The 21,135-nt window shown below is 32.8% G+C and overlaps 3 protein-coding genes across 7 annotated transcripts; 1 reads left to right on the forward strand and 2 right to left on the reverse strand.

Moving 5' to 3' along the window:
• The first annotated feature begins 155 nt into the window (after window positions 1–155).
• Window positions 156–3,963, forward strand: LOC105799274 (outer envelope protein 39, chloroplastic). Of its 2 annotated transcripts, none has more exons than XM_012629735.2 (11): window positions 156–437; window positions 566–632; window positions 737–787; window positions 1,074–1,218; window positions 1,386–1,544; window positions 1,644–1,714; window positions 1,792–1,870; window positions 1,966–2,081; window positions 2,197–2,344; window positions 2,830–2,899; window positions 3,398–3,963. In XM_012629735.2, the coding sequence occupies exons 1-11, from the start codon at window positions 404–406 to the stop codon at window positions 3,553–3,555; spliced, it is 1,098 nt and encodes a 365-aa protein (XP_012485189.1). In that variant the 5' UTR covers window positions 156–403; the 3' UTR covers window positions 3,556–3,963. The 2 variants fall into 2 exon arrangements, with proteins under 2 accessions (XP_012485189.1, XP_012485190.1); XM_012629736.2 differs by having other exon boundaries at window positions 157–437; window positions 737–772.
• Window positions 3,964–4,010: 47 nt separating this feature from the next.
• LOC105799273 (protein IQ-DOMAIN 5) lies at window positions 4,011–10,832 on the reverse strand. Of its 4 annotated transcripts, none has more exons than XM_052620704.1 (9): window positions 10,591–10,832; window positions 10,299–10,491; window positions 10,025–10,147; window positions 9,108–9,228; window positions 8,125–8,367; window positions 7,110–7,337; window positions 6,591–6,704; window positions 4,806–5,328; window positions 4,011–4,459 (listed from the first exon to the last, which is right to left on the reverse strand). In XM_052620704.1, exons 4-9 carry the CDS (start codon window positions 9,189–9,191, stop codon window positions 4,308–4,310), a joined length of 1,344 nt encoding a protein of 447 aa, XP_052476664.1. In that variant the 5' UTR covers window positions 9,192–9,228; window positions 10,025–10,147; window positions 10,299–10,491; window positions 10,591–10,832; the 3' UTR covers window positions 4,011–4,307. The 4 variants fall into 4 exon arrangements, with proteins under 4 accessions (XP_052476664.1, XP_052476663.1, XP_052476662.1 ...); XM_052620703.1 differs by having other exon boundaries at window positions 10,299–10,496; XM_052620702.1 differs by lacking the exon at window positions 10,299–10,491.
• Window positions 10,833–18,455: 7,623 nt separating this feature from the next.
• Window positions 18,456–20,083, reverse strand: LOC105799276 (mediator of RNA polymerase II transcription subunit 21). Its single transcript, XM_012629737.2, has 4 exons — window positions 19,912–20,083; window positions 19,741–19,818; window positions 19,602–19,653; window positions 18,456–18,862 (listed from the first exon to the last, which is right to left on the reverse strand). Exons 1-4 carry the CDS (start codon window positions 19,942–19,944, stop codon window positions 18,753–18,755), a joined length of 273 nt encoding a protein of 90 aa, XP_012485191.1. The 5' UTR covers window positions 19,945–20,083; the 3' UTR covers window positions 18,456–18,752.
• Window positions 20,084–21,135: the final 1,052 nt, after the last annotated feature.

The raw sequence follows: 21,135 nt of genomic DNA on the forward strand, positions 1-21,135 counted from the left end.
AAAAAAAAGGAAGAAGGATAAATCAACAAAGGATCCCCAATGAGAAAAGTAATATAAAAAAAGAGAGGACAAACCCAATAATGAGACCCCACGTGCAAGTAAGACCAAAGAAGAAGCAAAGGAGATAACAAACTTCGAACTTCGGCCTTTGGGTGAGAAGGAGATAAAATACTGAACACATAGATACATAACTAAGGCTTCTTTCCCTTTCACCAAAGAAAAACATCACACGGAACACAAGACTCTTGTTTCTCCTTCTTCTTTGTTATGCTGTGTCTTTGATATTTTGCACAATTTCGTTTCATTTCATGCGAAATGCAATCTTTGTCTAACTCACAACACTAACCCATTTTTTCCATCCATCCATTTCCCTTTGCTTAATGGTTTTTTCATCTCTAACTCTATGGGGGCTCAGAAGAGCATCCATGCAGGCAAAGGTCAGTTTTTTTTTCCTTCCTTTTTTTTGGGTTAAAGTGACAGTCACATTTGTTGCTTTATTCTTAATGAAAAATGATAACTGTTGATTTTTATATGTGTGTATAAATCTTTTGTTTTGTAATGACAGCCAAGATTGATGTTAATGTTGATTTCACCCACAAGATATGTGCTTCTATGATGCTTCCTTCTTTAAGGTTTTTACTTCTTGCTTCAATTTTTTTTGTTTGTCTTGTTCATGGGATTTTAGTTAATGGGTTTTCAGTGATTAATTAAGTTGTTTCGCTTGATTATCTTACAGGAACGCTGGCAGTCCTTTATCCCTAGTAATTGGCAGGTATTGTCATTTTAGGTGATAACTCCATACTTGTTTTTGTCTTTGTCTCATTGCTATTAATAAAGATAACATCTGTTTTGGTTGCTGAGTTAAATGTGGATGAAGAAGCATTGATGAAGAATTTGAGTTTCTTTATGTCGAATCAGATATTTGTTATTTCAATCTGTACCTAATAAGGGATTGCAAATTAGGGCACGAATTGTATTGGTAAAGATAGCTTCTTTGGTTAATTGAGTTGGGTGGCTACTGAAATTAGATTTTGGGTATTAGTCCAATAATTGTTTCAATCTGTTTGTTTCAGTCTTTGCATTAAACACCCAAATTTATTTGGTGGAAGTGAGAAGCTTGATGTATCATGGGATAAGGGGTTATATGATTCAAATATCTTGGTAGCTTACAGGAGGCCTCGACCACAATGGGTTGCTCAACAATGTTTTGTTATGCAGGTATGTAGTTGATGTTGTTTTGCTGTTTTTGCCATGGCGTTTGCGGATAAATAATAAACAGAAGGGAAAAGTTTCCATCATTATTAGGATTACTGTAATTTCTATTTAACAAAACCGAATTGTGAAGCTGAAGTGTGGATATACTTATTTATAATTATTTGTCCCAGCACTCACTTTCACCTGAGATTGGTGTCCATGGTATACCTGTGGACAATTTCTCTCGTTCGGGGAGTGGAGGTGTGAATTTGTCTCGATTTTCAGTTGGATTGGATCTAAATGAACCTGCAAGTTCTAAATGGAGCAGCACAACAAGTGTAAAGTTTGAGGTTTGGACAATGCTTGTTGCAGTCATATTGATTGGTACCTCATAATCATCAGTTTTCTTCCTAAGAAATGTAATTACTTATAGATTTTTCACTTTACAGAATGTTCGCCTGTTGAGTGATGATGGCCGCTCCATTACCAGAGATCTTGATGGTTTTCCTGTCACTTGCAGGTAAAGATGACTTTTTTTTTTCCAGTTCTAGAAATTATGATGAACTGATTGTTGACAATAATTTAATTCTTGTGCAGTGGCAATGCTCATGACAGTATGGTAGTCTTAAAGCAAGAATCTCAATATGCGAAGGCAAACGAGCATAGTTTTTCTCGTGTAATTTACACATTTCTACCACAACTTGCTTACTAAAATATGCTGTTCATGCATATTGAACAAGGGCACTAACTGGATGTTTCTACTTATTTCAGTTTACCATGCAAATAGAACAAGGGATTCCAGTTCTATCCAAGTGGTTAATCTTCAACCGTTTCAAATTTGTTGCATCAAAGGGCATCAAACTTGGACCGGCCTTTCTCTTGACAAGGCAAGTAATGTTGATTAGAATTCCCGACTTGACTTCAAAGATTTCATGAATCCAGCTCTAGATTAGGTGGTATATCATTTCAAAATTTTCTTTATTCTTACTTTTTCTCTGACAGCCTGACAGGTGGTTCGATTGTAGGAGATATGGCTCCATATCAAGCATTTGCAATCGGTGGTCTAGGTAGCGTGAGAGGGTACGGTGAAGGTGCCGTTGGATCCGGAAGATCATGTTTGGTTGCTAATACTGAAGTGACACTTCCTCTGGTATGTAATTGCTTTATTGTAAAATAGAGGGCACTGCATCTAACAATCTATATTTTGTTATTTTTCACACATCTATCATCTTTGATAGCTGTTTAATGGGCATGTGTAACTGTTACAGTGCTGTATGTACCATTTGAAATTTCTTTAACTTCAAAAGATGGCTGTTAGATTAGGAGAGTGATTAGAAGCCAAACCAAACTGAAAATTAATAAATGTACCGATAATTATCCCTGGAAATTTGTTTTAAAATATAGGATGAAGTTGTGTTTAAATAACATCTGGAATGATGAAATTCCTATACATGCTACACTCAAAGTACTTAATGGTATATATAAAAATTATATTGTATATTTTGATTTGATAAATCCCAAGAGGTAATTAAAAACCAAGATTTTGTTTTTGCTGCTATTCAGTTTTAAAATTTGTGAATGGGAATTTTTGTTTATGTCATTGCATATGTGTTGACTTAATTTTGCTGCATTCAGAGCAAAATGTTGGAAGGTTCTGTTTTCCTGGACTGTGGAACTGATCTGGGCTCGGGTCGGCTTGTACCTGGTGAGTCCCATTCATCTACTTCCTTATGAAGTTGTGATCTTAATATGCTTCTAGTTTTCACTGAACATTGTTTCTGACCTTTAGTCAATTCTCAACTAGTTGCATTGTGTATCACATGTTTAAAACAGCCTGATTTAGCTTTCTGCAACTCAGCTTTTACATTTATTATATGACTATGAGCACCCCGAAATTCGTCGATGTCTGCTGATATCATCATCACTAGAATATATGGTTGTTTCAGCGAGGTAGTTGATTTTAGATTTTAGGTTCTGGTGATGTGATGCAACGAATCTTGAATCTTTGAGCTTGTGGATACTTTGAGAACAAATTATTCCTGTAACATCGATTTGCTTCTTATATGCCTTAGGTTTGTGAAGTTAGACATTCTTGCTATTCTAGGAACACGCCGTTGCCAATATTTACATTTATGGAAGCCATTATCAGTGAAGCGTAACTACCATTCCAGGATTTATTACCGGTTTAATTTGTGAGTTTCAGGAAATCCAGCCATGAGACAAGGTAAACCAGGATCTGGAGTTGGGTTCGGGTATGGTCTTCGGTTCAAGTCTCCACTTGGTCATTTCCAGGTTGATTATGCCATCAATGCCTTTCAACAAAAGACTCTATACTTTGGCGTCACAAATCTTGCATCTTGAATTCACTTTTAAACCATACACAAGCTGCCAAATTTCTTCTCATTGTGTAGCGGAAAAAGAAAAAGAAATGACAAGATTGGGGGACGCTGCACACTGACATGTTGATTCATGGAGAAACACTTAAAGCTTTGCCCCATAGCGTAGTTGCAATTTCGTGGGGGAAAAAGATGATGGCGTCATTGATTGTTAAAAGCAGTAGAGACAGGTAGGAACGTTGGAACTAAACGGTGTAGAGGCTGAAATTCTTTCCACAAATAGAAGCTGCTCAATACCACTTACTTTCTTGTTTACATTTATTTCCCTTAACTGTAACAAAAATTTCAAACCAAATTTAACTCACTTTCAAAACATGATATTCAGTAGGGGGCACAAAATCAAAATTATAAAATCCGTGCCCATTTTCTTTTATATCAGTCACTTTTATTAAAATTTTAGAAAAGAAAAAATCACTGAACTTTTTACTTGTGAACCTCTAAGAAGGATGGATTAAACATTCTGTCACATTTAATCACAACTGATTTACAACATTAACACATGAAATCTACTGACCTTATTGGCTTATTCCCATGACAAACCAAGCCAAGCCAAACCAATCTCAACTCTACCACGGAGATGGAGCAATTTTATGACAGGAAAATAAAGCCATAACATCTCGCGCTGTAATTCAATATATATATAATATACTATATACATACTATAACAAGACCTGGGTGGATGGCAGCCCCGACAGGTTTGTCATCACAAATACTTCCTTACAGATCAACGGCCTGTGCCATATTTTTTGTAGGATTTGAGTCCCCACGTCCGTTGGACTTGGACCTGTCCTTTATTGGCTTGTTAGAGCCCGGTGTCACTTTTGCAGCAGTTTTGCCTGTCTTGCTGGTTTGAGATCCGGTTCCTTCACCTGCTCAAATCAAAACAGTGAAAGAATAAATTAGCAAAATGCAAAATGAGTGCAAGAGGGACACTGTCGTTATGCATTTTTGAACCTGATCAAACCTAAAATTAGCAGTAAACATAGAACAATGAACAACAGTGATATCCATTGGGCTTCATGGAATAATGTGTCAGAGCAACATTCTTACATCACGCAATTGTTTTGACAACAGCCGGCGTGAACCAGAAAATTTAATGTTAATAATCAGGGATCAGAGGGTTGAAAATTATCATGCATTCACCATTGGCAACAAACAAGCATTAACCAATTGCCACTCCAACCAGTAGAATGGTTTACATCGAGGAGAATATACCTATATATTGTGGACAACAGAGAGAGAGCTTACCACTGTTAGGTAGAGACAATCTCTTTGTCACCAGTTTATCTGATTTTATGGACCTCTCCTTAGGATTGCTGCGAGATCTTGAAGTAATAACAGGTTTTGAGCCAGCTTCTTCACCCAAATCTTCAATGATTGGTTTGGACTTTGGCTTGGAAGATAATGCATTGACCGCATCTACCACATTTGCTGACTTACCAGGTGGAGAATCACTCCCTTCAGAATATGACAGACCTATTTTTAGATTTGACAGGTTAGCATGAAGATTCGATGCAGCTGGCTTCTTGATAGCAGGTTTTATCTGAGAATTGGCACCATTCTTTCCCTCTGCAGAACCATCCTCACAGGCCACTACTCCATCCTGAAGATTAATGTCGAGAAAACGATTCTCCCATGGACGTACAGCCATCCATCTCTCCAGCCAGTTCCAACCCCAGCTGCTTTTGTCTGGTTCAAATCCAGCAGGCACAGATTGTTGTCTTGATCCTGCTTGCCACTGCAGAAACAGATCTCAACTCTTAACACTAGCTTAAATGAGATCAGCCATTGACATGATTCTTACACAACAGTACAATCAGGTGATTAGTAGGGCTTAAGCAGTATCAGGCAATAAAAGAACCAGGTGATTAGTAGAAGTTTTGTCACAAGATTTTGGCTACCAACATCAACTGTCAGAGGAGGTTGATGCTAATAACAAGGACTTGTGAGATGAGACATTGACCAGGTAACAAAATTTACCGAGATAAAAAATGAACTGTTAACAACAGATGTTCAACCCTTCAGAACATTAAGAAAGCAGAAAAGAATGATAATAATGTAAGAACAGTTTCCACATTTGGATGGAACTGGTGGACAAGATGCAGTTGTGATTATCAAGAGGCAAGAATCAAACAATATTTTTGGTAAGTAAAAAGTAAAAAATAAACATTTAACACTCAATAGATAAAAATGCATGAATTTACTTCAAAATACAGATTCTGTTTAATTGCCATTCACTTTGTTTAGCCATATGTGCAGATTGGAGAAAATAGAATTTTCCTATTTATTATGTGATTTCACTTTATAGCAACTTCTCAAGAAGCCAACAAAATCGAAGTAGGAAATGAAGCAAAATTAGAGAGCCTAAGTATCCAAAACCCATTTCTCTTTCCTCTTCCTATATCTTCTCCTTCGGTCAAAAGAAAAGTATTTTCACACAGCTTGCTCTGTTAAGGACACCTGTCCCTTAGAGTGATTTCTTGAATAAATCCACTAAACTGAAAACACATGCTTTATTGAAGAAATAAACTGTAGATATCATATAAGGTGGTACGAAAGATAGCAAAGTTTTAGCACAGACATATCTTGATCATCAAATTTTTAAGTGGAGATTACTTCAGAAGTAGGAAAGACAACCAAGAGTGTTAATTAGAAGGTTCAAGAACTATCAAAAGGCTTGAAGCTCCAACTACCATAAAAGCATGCTTGAGCATGTTATTGCTATACCTTTTACCATTTCTAACTCAACTGATATGACAAATTTCAATTCCACTCCATTGAAACATATTATGAAATTGGAAACGCTTTCTCCCTCATGAATCTGAGCACAGCTTTCAAGGTTAGAACATTCATTCCTAAAAAATTGGAAACGCTTTCTACCTCATGCAACCTGAGCACAGCTTTCAGGGGTAGAACATTCATTCCTAAAATGATAAAAGCTTCATAGGACTGTAAAATTTGCTGCTTTATCAATAAAAGTGGTATATTATCATATCTTACCTGATGAGCCAGAGCATATGCCATGGCTCTCTCACGTTTAGCTGCAGCCTCTTGCCTCTTTAGTAACTTGGCTTGGATTTCTTCAACAGATCCTATACTATCGCACCACCCTTCCTGCATTTAATCAGAAACCACATGACGCATTCAGCAAACCACCAACATCTATGCTTCAAATATGAGAAAAGAATGGATAACCTCATTCTAAAGTCCCAACTACATAATAAAATCTAGCATAGAAAACCTATCATCACTCTTGTGCCGGTTTACAAGCTACAATCCTTTTACTTTAGTCAATTGCATTCTAAATGAGATTTGACTCACAAAAGTTATGTAATTCATCAGCTTTACACAATGGAATAATAAGATGCCACATCAGAATCCTAAAATTTAAATCTTAAAACAATGAGTACACGCCTGAAAACATGCCTGCATGAGTTGAACTCTATTTCATGAGCGCATGTGAACAAATAGTTGTGCCAATTTATGGAAATAACGAAATAAGAATTTAATGTTTTTCACCTCTATTTCTTTAACGCGAGCCTCATCTGCAAGTTGTTGCTGATGTTTCTGTTGGGCAGTTTCACTTTCTAATGTCAGTCGAACACGCCTTGCTCTTATGCGAGCCTGAACTCTCACCAAAGCTTGCATGCAGCGAAGGGTCATTGCAGCTTGTTTTCTTACAGCATGACCCCTCACCAGGGCCTGTAGTCTGACCAATCCTTTTAAGGCTCGGAGTGCTCTTCTAGCCTGACATTTAAGTAATATACATTTCAATTCCAGCAGTAGAAAGAATTGTGAATTTAAATTACTGATTTAATTATAGTTCAGGTAAAGGGAAAATCATTAGAAGGTGGGCCTTTCTTGTCATGAATAAATTTGTAATCTATGCAGTTAGGAAGAAATGCAATAAATTTTATTTTATTTTTAAAAAATAACCTTCAAACTGTAACCTCAGTTTATGGTGTGATAAAAAAAGAAGAAATATAACATGAATAAATCTAAACTAGGCATCAATGATTAGACCTACTGTACTGCCTTATACCAATTAGCATAGACAAATCACATCCACAAACATATGCACATACAGGATGCATAAAACACATGAAAAGGAGTGCTTGTTGAAATGAACTCACTATAGATCCAACAAAAAATAGCAACACCATCCAACCCATTCTTTTTGTCCCTTATTTCAAAAAGAATTTTGGGCACAGCAGGGTTTGAACCCTGGTCTTTAGGGTGCCAACAAGGGGATTGACCACTGCTTCATTATGTTGTTGGCCCCTTATTTCATTTTTGAAAGTACCAATTATCCCTTTCCCAGAATAAAAATATTTTCTACATTTTAAGGAAATTCTTTTAACTTATTCCTAGAAGTAGCTCTTTCTTTATTAAGATAAAGGAGGTTAAATAAAAAAAACAAGTATTGACTTGAACTTTATGAAACTCTGCAAACCATCCCAAACAACTAGGAACAGAAAGAGGATTTTAAATTCTCATTTGACATGGCTAGGAGATAAAAAAGTGGGATCAATACCAGAAACCCACGGAAAGCTGTTTGTATCCTTGTGGCAGCCCATTCTTCCATTACAAGTTCATTAAGAGCTGCATCACGCACTTCAAGTGAACCAGAGGGGGAGCCAGCAGCATCTGCAATTGCTTGAGTATTAGCATCTCTGGCTGGTGAAGCAGCATTCTGATCCAACCCTTCTTGAAGTTTATCTGTGTCAAAATCAATGGAATGCTTCCTTCGGTGACGAAATTTGCTGGTAGCTCCCCTCTGTAACAACCAAAGACCAAAAAGTATTAAGTAAAAACATACTTAAATGGAGGTATACTTTAGATCAATCACATTTGAGTACTAACTTATTAATGTGCCAAAATAATATACACATAAACACACATGCAAACACGAGACAAAGGATATTCTAAAATATCCAACTTTGACGACTTCACCTGTCAGACTTGCTATTTCCATGAGACCAGAATCGCAATAACAACCTATATTAAGCAGTAGCCAGGTTAAGTTTTTTCCCAATTGTTACTAAACATTTTTTTGACATTGATCTTTGATATTGAAAGTATATATGAAAAACCCACACTTATATCACACATTTCTATCACTTTCAATGCAACTACAAAGCTTTACTGTAAGGTTTTAAGCAACAAATCCTGCTGTATTCCGGTTATCAACTCATGTTTGCCTTCTACAAGGAACAAAAAGACTAGATGAATAGAAAGAAGCATAAAAAAAGGTGCAATTATTCAGATAATGACATAAAGCACCATGGACTAGGATGGATGAAGAGAACAAAATCATATATTTCTTTTGACTAACAAGGAAAATTGCTGCATGTAAGTTCCCATAAAACACCCCTTTCCATTGTACCAGATAACTTGAGATAATAAGACATCACTTCATTTTGAAGAGGCACACATGATATTACACAATAACATACCCAATCTAAACCTCCAAAATAGGAGAAACTGTTTAGAATATATATAGTTAGTCATACTGACATTTACTTTCTTCTCTGAGGATTGTGACTTGTCTGTTTTTTTCAAGCCAACCAATGCTTTGATCCATTTTCCTGAGACACCCATGGTACCAACAATGACAACTGAACTAGATAAAGCAGACCTGCAAGGAAAATATGCTTGAAAAATCAATCCTATAGTTGCAGTCAATAATGATGCTTCACAAACTATATAGGAAATGAAAACATAAAAGAAAGCTAAGCAATGAGACAAACAATTTGCCTGATACTACTTCCTACATATCTGATCCAATGTGGAAGACACACAACCAAGAATCAATGTAACAAGTGTTGAGCTATTACAAAAATGAATACCATTTCACAACATGATCAGTATGATTTATACAAGAAAGAGTAGTCAAAATCAGTATCACTTCGAAGGAAATTCCTCTATTACCACAAAAGAAGGATAGCACTGAACAAAATTAAATCATAACCAGCACTAGAAGAAAGGGTCAATCCTTTCATGAGCTATGAAAAGGTAAAAATTCCTTACACATTGAAAGAAACCAGACTATCAACAATAAACAAATTATTGAATACATAAATCACAAAAGCATCAATCACAACATGAATTGCCCAATGTTCTCAGGGCGCTGGGTGCAGTCAAATTCTCAATTTGAATTATGAGATGGATAAGACTCCAAAATGTATTTGCCTCGACTATGTACTACCGACACAAATAGCATGCCTAAGTTCCATTTTAACTGTCACTTGAACCCTAATTTCGGTGGCCATACAAATTGGAAGCATCAAACAAGAAGATACAGGGAAGAAAATGGTGTCAAATACAGGGAAGAAAATGGTGTCAAAGGAGTAATTATTGAATGAAGGAAAAAAAGAGAGAAGGAATCACCATTTTCAATTCACTAACAATATGCAAAGACATTATCAACTAACCTTTCAAGTTTCAATCTTGGGTTGAAGAAGAAGGACCTCGGCTACTTTAAAACATTGTCAATTGGTTAATTCTAAGTAAAGCAACCATAAATTCCCCATCAACCTTCTCACTTCAAGCACCCCCTGCAAATCGTTGTCATCTCATTAGTAAGATAGCAACCAAAATTTATATATATATATACATATATATATATAGAGAAAGAGAGAGAGAGACTAAAAGAATTCACATTTTCCATGTAATCTTTTTTTTTTCTTAATTATAAAAAGGAAATACCTGAAATTTATTCCCATTATTCATTAATGGATAACCTTTAATTCCTTCCATTAATAAACAGTCCAATTAAAAGACTAATCACTATAAATTGCAATAATTACTCCCCAATTCTTGTTTTTGGACGTCATAATTACTCCCCAATTCAGTAATAGATCTTGCAAATTTCATCGCGGAGCTCGAAACTCGAAAGCTACTAAACTTTTCAGTGTTGTTCAGAAACAAAAAAAAGAAGGAAAATCACTGAATCAGCATCAGATAACCAAAAAAACAGTTGAAAACAAAGCAACAGTACCTTTTTAAACCGTTCGATTGATGATGATCTACCAATCGATCAATCAGTCAAATAAGTCAACTCTCAGTCAAAATTCTTATTTTTTCCTCCCTACAGAAAAAGTCAAATTTCACAAAAGGGATCAACATAAAGAAGAAATGGGACTCTCAGGCGGGGTTTTAGAAAAAAAATATTCTCTAGAATTTGTGAGGACCGGAATCGGCTAAAGCACGCCGAGGAAGGGTCGTGTGGGAGTGGGGGGAGTGGGATTGGGTTAAAAACACTTAAACGGTAAAGGAACGGTGCCGTTTCGCCACTCTTGGTTTAGTCGTTGTCAAACGTGTCAACGACGAGAGGTAATCACGGGACGTGTGTCTCCTCTTGATTCTAAATTTGTAACGGTAGTACTAACCCACGTGATACCATTCTACATTAATACTTTCAGAAAGAAGAGAAAACATATGTTAAAAAAAAAAAAGTTACTGCTATTAAGAGGATGTTGATGTCCGTATATATATACTTGTAATGATAGATGGACAAGAAGAGAAATATAATAGAGATTTTACTTTATTATTATTATTATTATTATTATTTTATAACATATTATCCGCACAAGCTTACTCGATAGTATTCAATATTTCGTTGTAGAATAAGTAATCTAGACATACAATGTTCTTGCTAAAGCAATACTCTAAGTAGAGGTGCTCATGGGCTGGGCCGGGCCAAAAAAAATTTTGGCCCATGTCCTAGGCTCGGGCTCGACCCGGCCTGACCTATTTTTTAATAAACACCAAAAATTTATTTTAAAAATAAAAAAAAGTATTTTAAAAATATTTTAAAATTAAAATATATATTATATATTCGGGCCGGGCCCGGGCCAAAAAAGTGGTGCCTGAGGCACGACCCGTTTTCTAAACAGGCCTCGTTTGTTTGCCCAAACTCATATTTCGGGCCTATATTTTTACCCGAACCCTCCCATATTTAGGTCGGGCCGCCCAGTCCATGAGCACCTCTACTCCTAAGGTATGTGATTTCTATGCGTGTTTGAAAGATTTTGAGATTTCAATATTCCTAATGTAAAAAATTAAAAATGATGTTTTTTTTTCGTATTTAAGGGTATGGTTATTTCACTGAAAATAATTTTTGGAAAATGACTTGTGTTCTTAGAAAAGTTAATATTTTCTAGTGTTTGGATGAATATGTGTAAAATATTTTATGTTGTTTGACATATTTTTAAAAATATTTCATAAAATTGTTTTCAATAAAACAAACATACATTTGAGATTTTCTTATCTTTTATTGTTTAATTGAGTTTATTTTATATCTATAATTTTATATTTTATATTTTTTGCATATATTAAAAATAATTTGTTAATTTTAGGTTCATTATAATGTCATTTTTTAGTTACATGACTAGCAAGTGAGCATTTTTTATTTAAAATGTGTTAACTTTTATATAAAAATAAAATTACCTATAGAAGAGTTTTTTTTCCAAAATGACTTATGCTTTTCAAAACGATAAGTCATTTTCCGTTGACCAAATTATTTTTGTGAAACAAACACAGAAAAATGTTTTCTACATTTTTGTAAAACCTTTATATGTAAACAAGTAGACCCTAAGTATGAATTTATGTTTTATATATTTCATGGTATGCTTGTTTATGATCCAAGACTTTTAATAAGATTGAAGTATCAACAACTTGAATTTTTTACTTAAATATGTATATTTTTCATAACATATGTAATTGATATGTTTAAAAAGTAGTAGTCATTTTAAATATTTTATTTTGTTTGGTGAGCTTTACCAAAGGTACTGCGTTGCGTATTATAGATTATTGTTTTTAACACTAGTGGCTCATGTTCAATATTTGGATATGCAGTATGAAAAATTTAGAAAAGTTAAATATACCGTATTGAATATATATCCAAATGCATATGACACAACTGATGGCTATTTGATTCTTTGCAGATGAAATTTTCTATGGAAATCTTGATTATAGTAAATAGGATAATGTGATGTCTCTAATTAATATTCCATAAAACATTTTTGGTTTATTTTATTGTTATGTTGATTAAATTGGGAGGTTGATCTTAGCTATTATAAGGTTTTAATAGCATCATTTTATTTATTGAGTTTTAATAGATTTAGAGGATCATATTTCTATATTTAAGTTTGAATAGACATGAATAATAATGCTTTCTCGCTTTAGTTGTTAGCTCAAGATATATAACTTGACAGAAATAATTATGAGAAAGTTACTATTGTGGAAGTTCAATGATTATCATTTACATGAAAGATTAAAAGTGGAATATCTAATTGCGAAAGATCCTCTTGACTCTTGAATTGCGTAATAATTTGAAAGAATGATTTAACCATTAGAAAACGATAATAATCTCTAAAACTTGTCATGATTTAAATATATATGTACTCCCGCAGCATCAATATTGTGAAAAAGGTTTTAAAAAGTATTTTGAAATGATCTCATGCCTTCTAATGAAAAAGGCTTCATTCTTTGAAGTGAATGTAATAATACATAACAATTATGAAAAATTGAAATATAGAGATCTTGATTGCCGTTGTAATTGAGGTTGTGGTTGGAGACATATTAATAATTGTTATCATGGTGGTTATAATAGTGGTACGTGTAACACCCCTAACCCGTATCTATCGCCAAAATAGGGTTATAGAGCATTACCAGAGTTTACTAATTAATTTTCAGACTTTTCTTTTCATCAAGCATTCATATTTATAACCAATCAAAATCAAAACATTAATGAGCTAACGTTAACCAATTTCACTTGTACATGCCATTATAACCATAATCAAATCATCCAAAATTATCGATAGAACCAATGGAGAATGTGATATATCTCCAACAAGCTTCCAACTCAATCGAGCTTTCGATAATCATTTCAATGCCTCAAATAATTATACATATTACCAATAATAATTCAATTCCAATAATAAAACACACACACATATATATAATATTCTTTACCAAATAGCATTCACTTAAATTAAAATTATACAGAATATAGTTCATACGAACTTACAAGGCTAAATTACGTAAATACCAAAATTGGGACATTTTGGAAATTTTCTATTTTCTCAAAATTCTACCTAATCTTGATCAAAATTAATATTTCATTCAATTTACTAATTTAAATAATAAAAAATTCATTTCATGCAATTTGATCACTTTTTGACATTTTACAAATTTACCCTTAAAGTTTTATTTTTATTCAATTTAGTTCCTAAGCCTAAACGTGCAAATTATCCATGCTAGCTGAATATTCATATATATATATATTTTCCTTCTCCTCCTCTCCATTCCACATCCTTAATTTATATAATATGCTTATAAGTAACATTATCTATGATTTTACTATTTACTTGTAAATTTATTCAAAACTATCCATTTGAGTCATAGCCACTAAATTATTTTTATCTTGAGCTACAGAAATTCAAATTAGGATCCGCTAATTTTTCCTGAAACTAGACTCACATATCTTCTTACCATAAAATTTTCAGAATTTTTGATTTAGCCAATAAGTACAGTTTATTCTTTAAAGTCATCTCTATTCTGCTATCTGACAGTTCCGACCCTTCTTCACTAAAACTTAATTATCTCCTTGTACAGAATTCAGATGATATCCCCGTTTGTTTATATTGAAAATAGATTCTTTAAGGATTTTAAAATATAAATTATAACTCATAATTATTTTTAAAAATTTTGATGATTTTCCAAAGTCAGAATAGGGAACCTAAAATCATTCTGACCTTATCTCACAAAATCTATTATATCTTATGATTTATAATTCCATTACTTACACCATTTCTTCTATGAGAAACTAGACTCAGTAAGATTTAATTCCATATTTTTTCATCCTCTAATTTCATTTCCACAATTTATGGTGATTTTTCAAAGTTAACCTATTGCTGCTGTCCAAAACTGTTTTAGTGCAAAATGTTAATTACTAAGTTTATAACTTCCTTATTCCCTTTCTCTATAATATTTCCCATCACTTTCACTTATTTCTCTTCACTAATATATCAAGAACATAAGAATTTATATAATAAAACTCTACTATAACATCTTTTCCATGCTATTTCAATAATATCAAACTTAAAAATATATTGAAATCTCAATGTTGATCTTATCTTGTCCTATAGATTTCAACCTTTAATTTAATTTTCTCTCTCCTCCAGCTTCAATTTCTTGAATCCAACTTAATATTCTAGCTCCCCATAGTCTGCTTGTTATCTTTCTCTCTTGATGGCTATGAAAATTCTTTTGATTTCTAATTGAAAATGGTGAATTTTTTTGGTGGAAGGACCAAATTGTAAAGAAAGCAAAACTTTCTTTCTTCTCTTCTCTTCTAACGTGAATTGCATGGAAAAGATGGTGGGTTGGTTCCTTTTCATCTTTCTTTCCACTTATATATACTAAATAATAAAATATCATTTAAAAATCAATTTATAATATTAATAAACTAATATTTATTTATTTAATTAATCTAAAATATCTCCAACATCATCATTATCTTCTAGATTTCTCTCTCTTCTAAATGACCATTTTACCCTTCATGATCTTTTAAAATTCCATCCTTGAGTCATTACTTAATTTGGTAAAATTACGATTTAATCCCTCATAATTCTTCACCTATTCAATTTGGTCCTAATTCATCCATTTTCCTTAGTTTCTAGATTATTCCAACCTTAAAATATTTTCACTATTGGTCCTTCAACTTTTTCTTATTTTCACTTTAACCCTTCAAATTTTGAGTATTTACCCTTGGGCAACAAAACTTTTCTCACTTTTGCGATTTAATTCTTTCTTGAATTAATATGTCATAATTTACTTCTTAATGCTGACATAACTCAAAATTACCCTTTTTATCACTTTATTTCCTTATTTTACTATATCAGGAATATTATCTTACTTTCTTACTGTAGTAATTTTCGGGGTATTACAGTACGTCTGACCACTACAAAAAGAATAATAAGGAAAAACAAGAAAATGGTGGTTAAAATATTCGAATGTTATTGAAAATTCATGTTACCAATATGGTATGAAAATGCATTGGTCTCGTACCTATCGTATGTTTAAGCATCTAGTAAAACTTTATCAAAGCATCCATTAAAAAAAAAAGAAACAATATTGAGATAATTTTCGCTATCCCAAAATGATGAAATGAAGGATAATTATTCAGCAAAAGATGAAAATTTTACTATGATGCTAAAGCTGACCATACATACAAGGATGATTAATATATTTTTAGTTTGTGTAAAAATTTTGTTGGGATCCAAGTATTGAAATTTAATTGTTTGGTTTAAGAATCATTAGAATCAATGGCTACTTGGTATTTACTAGGGATGATCTCTTTCTCTTTATTACAAAGGATGCTTATAATCACTGCTTCTCATCCATGGTAACCTAAGTCAGTCTAATTAATTTCTTTTGAAATTTGATTTGATTTCTATTAAGAAGTTCAATTTATATAATTCTCTAATCGTAACTCTATGAATTTATATAATTCATTACAAAGGATGTTTATAATACATATGTCAGGATGTTATAAGTCAATTCTGTCTTTGGTTTAAAATTTAAACAATATTTGTCTTAGAGGCTCATTTATGTAACAATTGACAATTTAACACATTCAATTGCGAAAGATCCTCTTGACAATTGACAACTTAACACATCTACATGAAAGACTAAAAGTGGAATATCTAATTGCGAAAGATCTTCTTGACTCTTGAATTGTGAAAGAGTCAATTTGATCCAAAAAAAACATCTAGGGACAAATATAAAAAAGTTGCAAGTTTAGGGGCCAATTAGTATGTTAAATCTATTATTTAAAAGTTAAATGAATATGTTATAATATTCTAATTCAACACATGAAATTTAAAAGCCGAACAATATTTTCTCGCCAAATAAAATTAATAGAAATTAGGGTTTTTCTTTCTAAATATCACCCTTTAGTAAATGTTTCGGAAATGGAAAAATAGCACTATGAAGCATGCTATATTAAAAAAGGTTATTTTTTAAATTTTAGTTGGCTAAATTACTAGAAATTAGGGTTTTTTCTTTCTAAATATCACCCTTTAGTAAATGTTTCGGGAAATGGAAAAATAGCACTATGAAGCATGCTATATTAAAAAAAAGGTTATTTTTTTAAATTTTAGTTGGCTTTTTCAATAAAACATATTTGCTAGAAATGTTTTTCAATTTCTCAGGAATCCCAAGCTTAGTCTTATTGGTTAGAAAACGTATTTTTCAATATTTTGTGAATCCTAGTTTTGTTTGATTTTTTTTCCAACATTTTAGTTTGTGTTTCAAATTTGGTTGTAGTATTCTTGCTTATAAGTTGCAATGAGTGTTTTTCATCTTCGCACTTGAAAAAAAAATTGCTCTTAGTCGTCCGATGATTTCCACTCTTGAAATTTGGTATTTCGTTTTCATAGTTGAAATTTGTACTAACTTGAATTCGTAAGTTAATTAACCTGATTAAAGTAATTTATTTCTTATTTTATTATTGTTATATCATTTCAAATTCGGACATGTGACAACATAGCAAACCACCTAAGAAACACTCACAAGTAGCTCTTTGCCCTCTATTGCCCGGGTAGTCATTAGATGACCAAAGTCTTGAAAGACCTACTTCCATTCAGCCTTCTGATATTCTAGAATGGTTTTGGTCATGTCATTCATCCCTATAAATTAATACCCGCTCCCTTTCGAATGGTCTTGTTCACCCGCCTTTATGAACAAACTACCCGCTCTCTAAGGCACCCGCTTTTCTAATATGAACACACTCTTTGACCAGTGACCCTACCTAAGCAAAACAACCTTGTACCATAATTCAAAAAGAATGACAAAATGAACCCCATTATATACATCCCCCCAATGTGTTCCATGATAATGGCTTATTGGTGGCAAGTTTACCATACTAGCACCATTGGACAATAGGCCCCCACTATCTATACCCTTCCGTATGATGAAGAAGGGATCGACCCTTAAGCATTCATAGCAACCTTATGGTCCTCAACCTTCCCCTTTGAGTTCTCAACCTTCTTACTTTACACTCCTACTAGAGTGGACCGACCTTCCTCAACACCACTACTTCCTTTCTCTCTTCTCTTCCATTATTGATTCCCACATCAATAATCATATTTTTATGCTTAAAAATTCAATATTATATATGTTTTAGTATTTCTATTTTAATATATAATATATTCAAAATATTATTTTAATTTTCAAATGATAAACTAAGTGTTAGTTTTTGTATAATTAGTGGTATATGTATGTGATAATATTGTTATATTTACTTCTTATTTTGTTATATTAAACAAGTTTTAGCAATGTTGTCTAAATCGGATCAGACTAACAGCACGTTTGGTTCGCTGTATTGGAATAGAGGCGTAATGGAATAGAGGCGTAATAGCAATTCAATTGTTTGGTTGAATGTAATGGAATAGAGGTGTAATAGTATTCTTGTGTTTGGTTGAATGGAATGGAGGTGTAATAGCATAAGGAAAAAAACTAAAATGACTAGAATACCCTTAGCAGAAATTTGTTTAGGTAAATGATTATTGTTATTGTTATTAAATTTTAATAAGATTATTAATATCAATAATAAATAATTTAATCATATTTTAACATAATTATTATTAAATATATTTTAATTAAAATATATAATTTAATAAAATTTTAATAATCAATATTATTATATGAATTTACTAAAATCATAATATATATGATACTATAAAATATAATTTAACATAATTATTATTAAATATATTTTAATTAAAATATCTAATTTAATAAAATTCTTAATAATCAATATTCTTAATAATCAATATTCTTATAACAAAAATTCAAAGTAATTTCCGACGGCTAAAATGTTAAGACTACAATTGTGATTGTTGTGATTGTTGTTGTATGTGTGACTGATTCAGATTCTATTCTTTGCAAATGAATATGATTTGAATTGTTAGATGCACACTGACACTACTATTGGAACAGCAAACATGGTTTTTTTACAAACATAAAAGAGTAATTTGATTGAATTCTAGTGCAGAGAATCAAAAGCCCAGATGGAACATTTTGTACTAACTTTTTAAGTACATAAATAAACCTTTAGAATCCTAGGATTAAACGAATATAAAGATAATAAAATTAAACATGGAAGGAGGGATTGTTCAAGGAAATGAATTCAAGTTTCTTCAAATTGAGACAATTATCTGCTGCTTGACTGAATAACTCCTGAACCTGTTTCAGTTCCTTCACTGGTAAGGAAATAACATACAGATAGATAGAACTTTAAACTGGGGAGCTTAATTTCTCTAGGTAAAAAAACAACATAGGTTAAAATCTGCTATTAGTCCCTATACTTTGATTTGCTATTTTAAAATTTTGAAGCGGCAAATAGATTATTGCATTTGAAGTGCCATGTCAGCTTGCTATTTTAACATATTATTCAAAATAAAGAAAACCACTTAATAGATTTAATGACTGTCATTTGCTTTAAGATTGAAATTTTGAAACTTGAAAAATGTAATGACTAAAAATGTTCCTGTTGGATAACATGGACTAAATCTACAACTTTTAAGCATAATAAAGGGCTAATAGTAGAATTTAACCAATTAGATTTAATTGCTGTTAAGACTACAGTTTCAGAATTCGAAAAAGTACATGTACTAAATCCACAACTTAAGCAAAGTTTAAAATGAACTGAAAGTTTAAAAGAATGAGACATGAAGCAAACATCCTATGTCTTGCATACAACACAAATGCCAGAATAAAAGCAAACTTAGCCACTGCTCAAACATATGTTGAAATTGAGCAGCCTAACTCATTCTCTTATTTATCTATAAGAAGATGGAAGATGCTTATGTTTGCTACAACACTACTACTCAATGCATATCTGGATTCGGGGAATATAACTTTTCAAGGACTTGGAAAAGCAAATCACACCTAAGCCAAGTTTACATAAAAAAAAATGTAAAAAGGATGGGGGAAATGTACCAGCAGCCTCTAGTTGTTTCTGAAGTTCTTGGCCTACAGTATCATTTTCAACCTAGACAACAGGGGTAAATAAAAATGAAAACAGAAAATTCCAACAACTAATTTAAAACGAACAACATTATTGAACAAACTATATTACTTGAAGTTCAGCAATCCTTCTAAGTTGAGCTTTTTCACCGCCCTCTGAAGGTGGAAGTGCAGCAACCAATGCATCGAACTGTGGAAATACCCGGAGCAATAATCACTAACGTCATCCCCACATGGGATCTAACTGTAATTAGAGTACTGATTGATTCCCAGAAATTCTAACCTGTTTAGCAGCCTTAACAAGAGCAGCACTCATGAGCAGCACTCAAAATAGATTTAACATGACCATTGCAAATTCAATTTAACCCCGTTATGCCAAATTTGATAGAAAAAAGCTTCGGCAGAGCAGCATGGTTCATTGAGATCAATACACTTTCTACTTTGCAAATTAACAGCATGCTTAATGAGATAATCAAGTGATCTACAATTAAAAATAAATTAAACAGTACTACTGCTGAATATATTTAATGAAACACTTGAAAAGGGACCTCAAAAAAATATTATTGATCATAATTAGAAAACTCATTTCACCGAATTTGACAGAAAAATGCTTCAGCAGAATCAACAACGGTTAATTAAGATTCATACACTTTCATCACATATTGGCAGCATGGCTCAACAGATAATCTATTGCTAATTAAACTTAATCCAATAACACAAACCCATCAAAGTAAACCAATCAAACTTAAAATTTGACATGGTAAAGAAGGAAAATAACCACTCAAAATAAAATGTGAAGCAGAAAAAAGCTCAATTTCTTGAACCTAATGGATCAACAGGGAAAAAAACAACGATAAATTTAGAGCTGCAAACATTAAAGCAGTTTGAGAGCAAAAGAGAGTTAGAAACCAGTTTACCTTTCAGTTGTAGTAACTTGGAAACCCACCAATTGAGAGCAAGCGAAAGAGTGACAGAGAAAAAAAGAAAAGAAAAGATTGAGAAGGCCAAGCGTAAATTGTGTTGTAAAGAAAAAGAAAAGAAAAGGTTGAGAGACAGAGGGAGCAAATCGGCAGAAACCTCAAGCTAGAAGGAAGGAACAGAAGACGGAAAGGGGAAGCCGATCGGGAGGGTAAAACAGGGAGGGTAAACTGAAGCAGCACCTAAACTGAGCAAAAGGGAAAGATTAGAAATCGGTAGATTTTGGGGATTAGGTCAGTAATGTATTAGACCTGTAATAGCAATACCCTGAACCAAACAAATGATTAAAGGGGGATTAAGTGGGGCCCACCGATTAGCCAATGCACCCAACCAAACATGCTAGTTGAAATGGGAACGACTAGGGCATCGATCTAATAAGAGGTAAAAAGTTGATTGACCAGGAACACATACGAATCGATTGAACATGCTAAAAACCAGTTGAAGCAACGATTGAACTGATTTTTTATAATTTTATTTATTTTTTTAAAATTTTTAATAATTTATATCCTTTAGATCGATTAGACCAGAA

The sequence above is a fragment of the Gossypium raimondii genome, chromosome 9 (genome assembly GCF_025698545.1).
Source record: "Gossypium raimondii isolate GPD5lz chromosome 9, ASM2569854v1, whole genome shotgun sequence".
Classification (NCBI taxonomy): domain Eukaryota; kingdom Viridiplantae; phylum Streptophyta; class Magnoliopsida; order Malvales; family Malvaceae; genus Gossypium; species Gossypium raimondii.

Bases quoted from the DNA above. Each gene is read 5' to 3' on its own strand.
- LOC105799276 (XM_012629737.2), bottom strand. From the start codon at position 19,944: ATGAGTGCTGCTCTTGTTAAGGCTGCTAAACAG. The intron at 19,654-19,740 runs GTAATATAGTTT...CCTGTTGTCTAG, and splicing joins GAAGGATTGCTGAACTTCAA to GTTGAAAATGATACTGTAGG. The intron at 18,863-19,601 runs GTACATTTCCCC...TTTCCTTACCAG, and splicing joins GAAACAACTAGAGGCTGCTG to TGAAGGAACTGAAACAGGTT.
- LOC105799273 (XM_052620702.1), bottom strand. From the start codon at position 9,191: ATGGGTGTCTCAGGAAAATGGATCAAAGCATTGGTTGGCTTGAAAAAA. The intron at 8,368-9,107 runs GTCAGTATGACT...TGGTTGTTACAG, and splicing joins CCTCAGAGAAGAAAGTAAAT to AGGGGAGCTACCAGCAAATT. The intron at 5,329-6,590 runs GTAAGATATGAT...CTGTTTCTGCAG, and splicing joins CATATGCTCTGGCTCATCAG to TGGCAAGCAGGATCAAGACA.
- LOC105799274 (XM_012629735.2), top strand. From the start codon at position 404: ATGGGGGCTCAGAAGAGCATCCATGCAGGCAAAG. The intron at 788-1,073 runs GTGATAACTCCA...TGTTTGTTTCAG, and splicing joins GGCAGGTATTGTCATTTTAG to TCTTTGCATTAAACACCCAA. The intron at 1,545-1,643 runs GTTTGGACAATG...TTCACTTTACAG, and splicing joins CAACAAGTGTAAAGTTTGAG to AATGTTCGCCTGTTGAGTGA.